At 27.2% G+C, this 13204-nt stretch overlaps 1 protein-coding gene and 1 long non-coding RNA gene across 3 annotated transcripts in view; both read left to right on the top strand.

Annotated features, from left to right (window-relative positions):
* The first annotated feature begins 1297 nt into the window (after positions 1-1297).
* On the top strand, positions 1298-3428 carry LOC103574090 (uncharacterized). Of its 2 annotated transcripts, none has more exons than XR_549206.3 (3): positions 1298-1434; positions 1571-1774; positions 1891-3428. It is a non-coding gene; the product is annotated as an uncharacterized LOC103574090 (long non-coding RNA). The 2 variants fall into 2 exon arrangements; XR_549205.3 differs by having other exon boundaries at positions 1571-1787.
* Positions 3429-4693: 1265 nt separating this feature from the next.
* Positions 4694-13204, top strand: part of LOC103574089 (uncharacterized) — a 40686-nt gene continuing 32175 nt past the window's right edge. Inside the window, exon 1 of the mRNA XM_008553440.3 lies at positions 4694-5763. Within this exon, the coding sequence (XP_008551662.1) occupies positions 5706-5763 (58 nt within the window). The 5' untranslated portion in view covers positions 4694-5705. The remainder of the gene's footprint in view (positions 5764-13204) is intronic.

Genomic DNA, 13204 nt, shown 5'->3' with positions numbered 1-13204 from the left:
ACGCTAGCGGCTGGCGTCTACTAGTGAGAAATTCGAGAACTAAATGAGCTCCTCATGAGTGTGAATGTAGCAGGTATGAGACATAAGTAAATAAATTAGAAATAATAATAATTATTAAACTATTAAATTACAAATAAACTAATTAAAAAATTCAAAATCTAAAAATAAAAAATGCATATAGTGATTTTCAAATGTAAATAAGTATTCTTTGAATTTTATTCGATTTAAATTAAATTCACTTATTTCAAAATTTAAAAAAATGACAATTGTCAGCTACGTTCACACTGATGAGCTCCTCGCTCGGGTTATTCGTGTAATTACTGCAGTGTTCGATACAGTTTGATGTAAAGTTTAACAAAAGAGTAAACGCGCGGACTTCAGCTCGGCTCAATAAAATTGTAATTTTTTATAGTAATTGATTGTGATTAAATAATTTATAAAAAAAAAACTTTAAATAATAAACACTAGGTTAGAATAAAGTGAAGTGAGTGTTTGTGGTTATTGTTGCTGATGGCTGGGGTAATTTTATCAAATCTGAGTGTTAATGTAGCAAACATGAAACTATTTATAAATTTAAAAAAATAAATAAATTAATATTAAAATAATTAAATTCAAAAAAGTTCGTGTACGGTTTTGGCATTTATCTAAATACACATTTTTTAATTTTTAATTGTGTAAATTTTACTCTGCTTAAATTTTATTAATTTATTCTAAAATTTAAAAAAATGCAAATTGTCAGCCTACATTCACACTCATTTAAATTTGCTGATTCCCAGTCATTCTATCAATGTTTTAAGCAGAACATATATTAGCTGTGGTAAATATACTTGATATATTTATTAGTAGACATAATTATTGAGTTCATATTAATATTATAATTGTTATATTTATTTTTTTTAGAAGAAACTCATGAAGGACGAGGAATTTATTGGCTCCTGGTGATGTGGTGATAGGGTAAGTCGCATGACAGTTTGTTTTAAATTAATTTTTAATATTTAAATTGAAAAATTTATTGAAATTTAAACTTGAGGATTATTATATTTTTTTATTTATTATGTACTGTTAAATTTGTTTTTTTACCAAAAAATTTAATGTTTTGACGACTAATACTCTAAAAAAAATTCTTTTAAATACCTACTGCTCTCAGAATTGACTTATTTTATAGAAATAATTATCAATTACTTTTGTTCGTTATCATAGACTTTGATATCAGAATTTACTTTTTAAAATTTTTAAAATTAATCATTTGGCGCATGCGCGTTATCATTTTAATTGAAGTGTTCAACAATAACAAACTTCTAGGTTATATTTATATTTAATGTAAACATTCCCCAATTCCCACAGTTTTTAAACACCGATCCCAATTAAATTTATCAGATAAATAAATCATGTGTACTGTTTTCATTAAAAATAAACAAACAACTTCAATAACAAGTAAGTATAATAATAATTATAACATAACAATAATAAAAATCATCACAAAGTTATAATTGTTGATGATGATAATAAACTAATTAAGTGAAATAATGCAGAATGTAGTTGTACGAAATTTATTTAAACAGAATTTAAGTTTCAGGTACAACAATAATTTCAAGTCAATTATCTAGTAAATTAACTGATGCTAACTTTGCTACCAGTAATCTAAGAGACAATGTCAGATGATGAACATACTAATGTCAAGTTAGTGCTAAAGCGAGAGATGTCCAGGAGTCCAGAATATTCAATCAAGATGGAATTTAATTATCAATATCTTGTTCCATGACTGCTGGTACTAGTAAGTAATTTTTGTGAGTATACTTATAATTAATTCTGTTCATCAATTTATTTATCGAGTTTTTCATAAATGTTTCATTTATGTAATGACTGATTTCTTTCAAAATTTTTCAATAGAAATTATCTGTACCTTGCTTGTACGTCATTAACTGAAATAAGTAGTACCAAACAACAAGATGTCTATACTTATTAACAATTACTGCATAATCGTGATCCAAAAGATTAGGAATTAGTCTTTGCTTGGGCGAAAAAAAAATTAGACAAGTTAATCATGAAAGAGAAAGATTATCCAGATATGTACTACGTCCTGGGCAGATTCATGACTACGTCGAATGGACTTGCTGATGATTTAATAATATGATACACTTTGAAATATCAACGACAGAAATCAATATCACGCCTGAATGTATCATCTAAACACGCTAGTAAAGAGATGACACATCAAAATTGAATCATCAATCGAATTTTCAATCAGTACGCAACAAGTAGTTGAATTTCGTCGGATCCCAATGAAACTAAATTTCAAAAAAATTAAATTTATAACAGCAGTCATTAAGATGAGATTGAATGACCATCATTTTGATGAATTATTAGAGCAAAAACATATTAAAACTTTTGGTAATTGGTAATTTGTTTGATGATATACAAGATTTGATGTATGAACAAGAACACATCAGAGCTCTTAAATTTTCTAAAGCCATTAATACTCTGTATCGATTGGCATGCAATTTTTTAATATTTTGAATATTTATCAATAGTTGGATTTTTTTAATTCTGATCAACCAGTAAAAGAACTCAGTCAGTAATAAAACTCAGCCAAGAATAAAGTCAGTAAGTTAATAATATTGATAAGTCATATTAAAGACTTGATTAATTATGAAAATTCGTTCCAGCTAGCATCGCTTTATTCGATTATTTATGAACAAGGTCACTGATATTTTTTTTAATAAAATCGTAAGTCATTGTAGTTTTAGTATTCCTGACTACTTGTTATAAGAACACTTCATACTTATTAATTTTTTTAATTTTTTAATGAATGGTCCAACAAATCGACTCGCCGATTTTTTTTATTATCGAGCTCTTATTTTGGTTACAAAAAAAAATACGTGGAATTCATAAAACATACTGAGTTATGATATTAGAGTACGATATTAATTGTCTAATTTTGACCATAATATCAGTTCCGTACACATTATTATTGATATTTAACTAATAATTATGTTTTGTTCTATTTTATATTCATTGTATGACAGAGCAAATACATTTTTTCAAAATTATAAAAAATCAAGGTGTAGATATTTATTGTGAATTTGCTATAGGGTCAGCGGCTATTGTTTATTTAAAAAGAAGAAAATGATTTATAATTTTATAATCATTTGTATTAATCATAAATCTATAGAGTACTCGTATTATTTAAATATAAAAATTAAGAGATATTTTTATTTAAAATTCAATCGTAATACTACTGATTTATTCATATACTTTAATTATATTTATTTATTATTCGTTGATATCAGTTGATTATAATTTTTAATTTTAAAAAATTATCGCTAATGAGCCATCACGCGGAAAATGTTTCAAAAAACTGACCCATGAACTGTCAGAAATTATCTAAATTTTAATAAATATAGATTGATATTAAAAAAATTTATTTATTTATTTATTTATTTCGCCACTATATTTAGTACAAAAATGATAAAGTTTGCTTGTTTTAATAATTTTAATTAAATTTATTTAAATTGTATAACAACTGATTTGATTGCTTATTGCGCGATTAAGTGACTAATGTATATAAAAAGTATTATTACGCACAAACTTTTATCAAGTGACATTTTAAATTATCTCGAGGACAAAATATTATCGGTGATAAAAAAATGAACATTCGTTCTAGATCTATATTCTTAAAAATAATCTTTCTGCTAAAATAAATCTCATTCATAACAACCAATCTATTTTTAGATTTATCATCATAACTCATTTTTTATTTTCCGTAAATTTGTAAAAGTATTTTTAAATCTCGTTTACAAACCTCATTTTCTTTGAAGTCTTTTTTTTTTAATCTTCTAAATTTAATTAAAAAAAAAAAAAAAAAAAACATATCTTTGTCACATTAAATTAAGAAATTTGATGAAAGGATTTTTACAATTTTGATTGTGCAAATTAGAAAAATAAATATTCTCGTGACTAAAAGTTTTATTTTAAATAATTTTTGTTAAATCATTGAAAATTTTATTTTCAAAAAAAATTATTTTCACAAGAACTTTAATACTTATTTTTGTGACTTACAATAAATAAGGGAACACTTAAATACTTTAAATTAAAATCCGATAATTTCGAACTTGAAAAAATATTTTTTTAATAACATCGACAATTTTTTGTTTTTTTATACAAAAAATAGTATAGTACCATTTGCGGCCACTGTTCCATTTTTGGATCTTCAATATTTTATTTCAATTAATAAAAAATTATAAAAAAAAAAAAGCTTTCATTGTAACGAAAGTATCTTCTCATACATTTAAAAAATGAATTACATCATTGCGTATTTTATTAAATTTTTTTCAGTGTCCAAAACTGGTCTCAAGTGACCAAAAACAGTACTTCTGTTTTCTATTCAAAAGTTTGACAACGTCAATATTTCAAACGTCAAAAAACACGTGTTTTAAAATTTTCATGTATCCGCGTATACATTCCTTATTGACAACGTGCTTAATATAAACTAATAGGTTCGAAATAACAATGCGGACACTCTTAAGTAGGGATAAAAGGCGGTACAATATATTAGTATTGTCGTGAATTCGTCTACAATATGACTACCACAATTACATAAATATAAATACGAATAACAAACTAATATAAACATATAAACACAAAATTTCATGTGTATCCTTACTTATAGTCTGTTTTATATGAATGTATTGTGGCTCAGTTGTACATACAAACTGGTAGTACGCACGTGTGATGGTGGGGATGACCACCGCGGTACTAACATCACTAAAATACCCCCACCTTTTTTCCTCTTGCACACCTACCACACGCCTCACACTGTCCTGGCAACTTCATTCACGTTTTCGGTGATCGGCATTCACTCGCGAGCCGCTACACCGTGCGGTTTATCACCACAGGTGGATTGTGCATCAGTGTAATCACTACTCCGCCCACCTATATATTTATATATCATTAATATAAATCGATATATTAATATAAATTACATAATTGAATACCATTCATATATATTTCATTTAAATAAATATATACTGACTAGGAAAAAAAATTTTTTAAGTATCAATGACAGAAAATATTCAAATGTAACTTTGATTGACACAAGAAAATAGTAATTTTTTTTATAAAGACATTAATAAGTGAAGGAGTTAACTCGGTAATAAAATTAGTAAAGTGAGACGCATATAACAACGGTACTTATTTACTAACTAACGTCTCATATAATACAGCAGCTCTTTACGTTGTGGAAAGTACTACACGCTCCGTTTCACGTCGTAGACTTAGTCACGCCCGCGTGTCCTCTTCCTTACACTCTCTGACAGTATAAATTTTTATATTTTTTTTATAAATATTTTACTATTTTTTTTTAACTCCAATATATATAAATACACATAAATGTGCACTTGGTAGTTAATTTTAGCACGCAAATAAATCAAGAGAATATTTAATCGCGAGTTTTCCGAGACGTCTAGACGTTTGTCGGTTCTCGTTAAACAACCAGTTATATATCGTGTTAAATAAAATCCTCGTGTTTAAATAACTAAATAAAAAGTAAAGTAATATATGTGTAAGGACATGTTTGGAATGCAGTTATTTATTTAATAACAACTTGTGTGGACTTGACTATTTTTTATAAAGTAATTTGTGATTTTTTTTACGGATAAATTTTATAAATAGTGTCGAGTGTTTGTTAATTCATTGATTGTAAGACAATGGAAACCAACATGATACTTGTTTTACTATTTTTAAACTTCATGTCCTGTACGCAGAGTAAGTAAACTGTATTTTTTTTTTTTTTTTATTTATTTATCTTAAAAAATTTTGTTATTTACACAAATAATGATAATATACGTATTATATTTCGGGTGACTTAGTCATATATATTTGTTTTCTGGTCACAAATGAGAATGATAAGAACAATAGAGTATGGAGTAGAAAAAAATATTTTAAAGTTGAGATATAATTTTAGTTTTTTAAATATATGAGAATATATTATTCCCATTCTTAAAGCCATTGATCAAACATTTATATTTATAGAACACGAGACATTTCCTTTGAATTCTTTTCTTCATTGATATTCTCTTTTATTTAATATTTCCGTCTTTTGCCTTTCATTCATTTATTTTCCGTTTTCTGTAACCACGTACTCGCTTTTTTTATTTTTTAGTGTTTTGTTATATTTAAAGATAAGAAAAGAGAAAAGGTAGAAATAATTGTTCCCACACGAAACTAGAAAGAGAAAAAAATAGATAGTCAGATAGGAAAAAAAAATGAGTAGTTTAATCACGTTAATGGATGACTTTAGTTACGAGCCTCGATCCCCAAATCCTATTTCCGAGGGCTACTTTTCCCTTACACTCGATTAATTCAAACAATTGCTATGAATTTCACAGACTTTACCAATTTAATACGGAATAACTTGACGTTAATATTTACTCTTAAATAAAATCCACTTGTTTATTTATTTTTTAAATAATTTTTAACGTCAGAAACTAGTTTTAAATACAGACATTACTTTAAAAACTACTTCCTTCTGCATCAGGTACATTCCAAATAATTTAAAAAATAATAATAATAATAAAACGACTGGTCACATATTTTTTCTACCTGTTCATTGACCAAAGATGTCATTAAAAATACCGAAAAATTTTCGTCCCTAAATACAGGGTCGATTTTTTAAACATACCCCACATTATTTCGCTTCTACCTTCCTTCCTTAATACAGTTACAAAAAAACATTTATAAAAGAATAATGAAATTACTTTTAGTCCAAGCCCAAGTCTAAAATTTCGAATACACTGAAGAGTTTACCAACACCCAAGGACACTTGCAACCAGATCGACCGGAAAATCTTTTATTTCTCCGGGTATCCCGTTGGGTGTTCATGGAAAATCCTCAAGCCTCCCGTAGAAACGAGTAGTTACGGATTTCATTGTGATTCACGACAATGAAATACTATGGGTCATGTAGAATACAAAATACCTGTAGTACATACCAGTTTTACTACAAAAGTACTCTTTAATACTATAGGCTTTACTATACATCTAATCCTTGGTATTTTGTCTAGTTCCGACATACTCAACGGATATTTCATTCAAGATATATTTCTTTGCTCTTCTTTACGGTGTTTTTTTTTTTTGTATTCATTTTAACTTTTTACAAATACTTACTTTCATTTTTCTTTTTTTTACCAGACATTTTAAAAATATTGAAAATTTAAATAATCCTATTATATATATACGTTAATTGTTTGGAAATAATTTTGATAATTATATAGATATAGGGCTCCACCTACTTTTGGGCATAAAAAATTGAAAAACTAATGAGTCATGCTCGTTTTTGTTTTTTCCTTTTGTTCTACTTCTCGGCAAATTACTTTTTTTATTAAAGCGATCCAGAAAATTTAAAAACTGTCTGGTACTTTAAAAACCACCTGGAATATTTTAAAATATGTAAAAATGGGAAGTCTAGGGTTTCCGAGGCGCCGCCAAATGACTAAAAATTCTTGTAGAACTCAACGAAATTAGGCTTTTTTTCAAATAGCTATAATTTCAAAAATGGACTCATTCAGATATTTTTTTTTTAATTCTCGTATTTAAATTTACTTTTCGAAAAAAATTTAAGATATTAAAACCTATGAAATTTTTTGCTTCTTTGAAAAAATCGGATTTTTCTCGAAATCCATTTTGTCAAAAACTAAGCGAGATATCGAAAAATATTCTTTAAAAATATTCTCATATTCTAAAAAATTTTTTGTGTTTAAAAAGTTTCAGAAAATTTTATAACTTTTTAGAGCATAAAAAAAACGGTCTAACAAAACTCAAGTATGTAATTAAAAGTAAAGAAAAAAAAGTTAAGTTAATTTATTTAGTATAATTTGAAGAATTTAAATGTAATTTAAAATAAAATTTGAATATGCGCAGAGTCCATTAACCCTTAGATCGCATTATGCAGGCAAGAATGTACCAACACGTATTAAGAAAATAAACATTCATATAATACACCTGTAAACTTGTAGTTTCTTCATCCGTCTGAGTTGAACACATGTATACAACATACATACATACGTATAAATAATACATCTATGCTGATAACAGTCAAACGGAAATGAAAAGATAGTCGACAAAGGGGCTCACTTGTTACAGAACACGAAACATTTCATCATTTTACTCTAATGTATTTTTCTTTTCGCGTCCTTGATTACTATGCCCATTATTATGTACTGTTGTTATTGTTATAGTAATTATTACTATCATTATCATTCTTTAGTGGCGCCTTATAACTTAAAATGAGTGATGAGCACGTGCAATAAAATTCCATAGACCAACAATTCCATATAACAAGTGTTATAAAATATCGTCTACTGACCAGCAAATAAAAGCATGTATAGGTAGCGTGCTGATGAATCTGCACCTGAACATTTCTCGGAATAAATCCAACTTTCTCTTTATACGCAACTTAACTCGAGTTGAGTTCGTCGTTATCGAGTTAGTCACTCGATCAAGTAGACACGCGTGTCTGCTTTATTAGTCAGCAGACTACAATTTACTTATCAACAAGCTTCTATTTCCATCCTATTTATTAACCTCATTAAATTACTTGCAATTTAAACGATTGCACTTAAAAAAATCGGGAGGGAATTCGGAGTAATTGCGGATTTTATTTAAATCCGAATTCACTCCATCACTCAAACTTTTGAAGTTTTTATAAAAAATCACTCCGATTCGGAGTTCCAATATAAAAATAAACTCCCCTTTGAAGTAAATTTCACTCCGAGGGAATTAAATAAATAAATAGTCATCTGCTCCGCATTTACTCTCGATTTTTTACAGTGTAATGAATAATTTGACGTTAAATGAAAATTCATTTATAGTCTAGTATACACTTAAAAAATTAAATAATAGGAGTTACTATCTAGTTATGGTAAAAATTTCTATCATCAATCATATAGTAGTAAATATTATCTAGATGATTGTATAAATCATCTAGATTGTAATATTCACCATATTTATGATAATTATTACAATCCTGTATGTTAATTATTATAATTATTCTAAATAGTTATATTTATCATTCAGATGGTAACAGTTACTATCAGTAATTATAATTGATACCATCCTGATAGTAACTGTGACGAAATTTATTGCAGAAGTAAATATTATCATTCTGATAGTAACTATTATCATCCTGATAGTAACTGTTATCATCCTAATGGTAACAGTTACTATCAGTAATTATAATTGCTACGATTCTGATAGTAACTGTGACGAAATTTATTGCAAAAGTAAATATTATCATCGTGATAGTAAATATTACCATCCTGATAGTAACTGTGACGAAATTTATTGCAGAAGTAAATATTATCATTCTGATAGTAACTATTATCATCCTGATAGTAACTGTTATCATCCTAATGGTAACTGTTACTATCCTGATAGTAACTGTTAGTAACTGTTACGAAATATATTGCAGAAGTTATCATCCAATAATTATTAATTCTATTAAAAAAAAATTATAACACTAACTATTTTTGCATTGAAAAATGTTTCAATCATTCTAGATGATTGGAATTAAAAATTTACCATACTGAACACAATTACTTAATTTTCTGAGTGTAAACTGTAAAAAATTTGCGAAGTGAACACGGATTAAATGCATAGTTGATGACTATATTTATTTACTGGAGTCAAAGTCACTCCGAAGGGGAGTTTACTATAATTTTTAAATTCCGGTTCGAAGTGAAATTGACTCCTAAAAGGAGTTTATTTTTATATTGAAACTTCGAATCGAAGTGGATGCGAATTTAAATAATATCCAGATCACTCCAAAATCACATCCGAAAAAAAACTCCATATTTACTCCATATGCAAAGTGATTTTTTTTCTAAAACTCCGAAATAACTAAGTGACGGAGTAAATTCGCATTTAAATATAATCTATAATCACTTGAATTCACTCCCAATTTTTTGCTGTGTATCTATGAGATAATTTATTTTTTATTCAAAAATTTTTTTCCGTCAATTATGAATATACATTAAGTCATAACTAAATTTATCAATCATCATAAGTAATAATAACTCTCAAGACTTTTCTCACGGTGTGCAAAAGTCGGAACTTGAGTGTTTATTTATTATCTTTTTTTTCATATTTTATTTTTTTATGTCTCTTCCTGTCCTATTCTGTTGGCGAGAATCGTAATCTTTACTCCAGTGGCCTCGGCGGTTAGGACATAAACGTCTATAAAACCGCAAACCAACTTCACTCCTCGAGTATATCTTCTCATACACTCTCACAATCAGCTGCTGATTCTGTAGCTGGTGCAGCTGATGCTGATGGTATTAGTGTTACTTCAACCTCCAACTCACTAACCCTGAGACTAAAAAATTTTTTTACGATAAAACCAAAGGAACAAAGTACCACGACGCTATTTTCTCTTTACAATTCTTCTGTTCTTCTCTACCACCTATACACTTTTCTTTTTATTTTATCATTATAATTTTTAAACTAAATTATCTCAACAGTTCATAATAATAATGAAGGCTCGTTTATTTCGCATAAAAATATTATTAAACTCTCACTACTTTGTCTAAATATTATTGCTCGGTTAACTTTTACGATTATTTGCACTGTTTTAAAAAATTTAAACAAAAAAAAAAAGGCGGGAAAAAAAATTTTTTTAAAATTATTATTGTTTTATTTTAAAAATATTTAACGCGTGATTATCGCAAGACGTGTTAACTTCCGCTCGAAATCTTCACACGAAAGATAAAAAAAAACTAAAATAAAAAGTTGAGATAAAAATAATAATAAATATGAATGAAAGAACGCAAAGATCAAAGAAATCCGACGACTAACGCCTCGAGGTGTTTTCTTCACTCTCATTCTCTTTAACACTTGTCTCCATAATAATCCCATTGTATGTATCAACTTTGTAGATTCTCATTAACTCATACCCTGAGACATTACACAGCTTTTTTTTATATTTTTCATTCACATATTAATAATATTTTTTTTTTTACTCATGCAATACAAACTACTAACAAAATAAACATGACGTACGAATAAATAAAAATATAAATCAAACTAAAAATAAACTCATAAAATAATTTTATTCGTATGATTAAATTGCGATGAGATGCATTTTTTTTATGACATGAATGGCAAATTGAAGGTAAAAGCCAGCCTTCTGGTTTACATGCCACTTGACTGTCTGATTAATCTTAAATTAAAGCTGCACTCTTTCTCTCGAAAAGAGTAAATAAATATAGGGGAGGGGGAAGGGGGCAAAATGGGGTGCTTAAAAAAATACTAAGGTTTAGAGAACTCAAATACATTAAATCTTTTTTTTTAATCATATTAAAAGTACACTGTTAAAAATATTTTTAATTTTCGTAAATAAAACTCCATGAAATTTAAAAAATTTCTATTTGTTAATAGAAAAAATTTTCAGTTGCCGTTAAAAAAAAAAAATTTGAATTTTGCCCCCTAAAAAAAATGAAAATTTTGTATATTAAATAAATTTAATTAAATTAAATTTTTTTGCAAGTAATTTACATAAATAAAAAGTACATCTCACATAATTATTGGATGCAAAGGAAGAAAAGAAATTTTTTAATAGTTTTTATCATGAAATAAAAGTCATTCAAATTTTTCGATTGACACTTGATTTTTCAAAAAGTTTAACAAAAAAAAAAAAATTTTAAATGATGCTTAATTATATTTATAAAAGTGAGTTTAAAAAAACATTTTAAAAAAATAAATTTTTTTATAAACTTTTGAAGGTTTCCCGTTTTGCCCCACTTCCTCTATTAAAAACAAAAAAAGGTATTTTGAAATTTTAAATATTTATTTGGAAATTAAAATAATAAATTTTCGTGGGTGGTAGGAAAAAAATATATGATAGTTATTGAACCGAAGATTGATGAACCGGGTGAGCAAAAAAGACAGATGTGTCACGAGCCACGTGGATAGTAATATAAAAAGGCTTCTTTTTCCACTTAACACACGTTGAACGTGATCCCGATAAATAAAAACCTCTTAGAGAATACCTATAGGTATATGTATACCTGACCTAACGACACTCAAACGCTTCCATGGTACTTTTGGTTGAATCGGTGGGTATAAATGTAATGTTTAGGCACCGATGGACCTTTATATGCCCATTGACACGTGTCGATCTTTCAATTCAAGTCAATATGAGTCCCAAATAATATTTTCAAAAATTAAATTCAGGTTATTTTGTTTTTTATTTAATAAATAAAATTATTAATGACAGCTGTGACTCGAGTTACAGGAAGCCTCGCCTATTTTTATACATATATATATTTTTATTATTTCATCTCTTTGATAAAAAAATGATCAGTCATACAGCCGGTTCCGGTTTTTTTTTCCACGTGCTAAACTGGAAGTAAATTATCTGTTTTGTTATGTTATTTATTTAATGTACATACTTCGAACATTAAAAATTATGTAAAGTGACGGTGTAAATACATGGGAAAGATATTTTTGAAATAAGTTATTAAATAAAATTTATTTATAATACTAAAATAATTTTATTGACTGTTAATATCTTTGTGAGAAGGATCACAGCTGTTGGGATGGGCAATGGGATGTTAATGTTGAAAGAAAGTTTAAACGAGTTGTAGCCGGTTCAAAATAGAAATAACATGCTAACTGTAGTGAATTCGAGGGATTGGCAATGTCTGCGTTGTCAAAATTACTTTAAAAGCAGCAAAAAAAATAACTCAAAAATAAATACGTTTAAATAAAGTAACAAATGCACGTAAATTAACTGGCGAAATGCTCGGAAAAAAAATCAACATCAATGCGCTGACACTAATTTTAGAATAAACGCGAAAGTCGTTAAATACTTTGGGCAATTTCGAAATTTAAAAATAATTTTAAATGGATAATTAAATTAAATTTTATAAAACAGTGTCGTAGGTCAAATAAACCTGAACTTGAATAAACTTTCACCCTCTTCTCATGTCACACTGAGTATATAACAGTATAATTATGTTTACTTGATATTATATGGTGTTTTTTTTATACGTGTCTCGTGCGTGTAAACCGATTAAAGTGACTTTAATGCCCTAGTCATATATTTTTATCCTCTTACACTTACGTTTACTTTCAACTCTATACATTTAAATACTAGTATACATTCCATTAAAATTTTTCAATCACTATCTCCAGTAATAAAATAACTTTAT

Source organism: Microplitis demolitor, chromosome 7 (genome assembly GCF_026212275.2).
Source record: "Microplitis demolitor isolate Queensland-Clemson2020A chromosome 7, iyMicDemo2.1a, whole genome shotgun sequence".
Classification (NCBI taxonomy): Eukaryota; Metazoa; Arthropoda; class Insecta; order Hymenoptera; family Braconidae; genus Microplitis; species Microplitis demolitor.
This window is presented reverse-complemented; position numbering and strand designations above follow the sequence as displayed.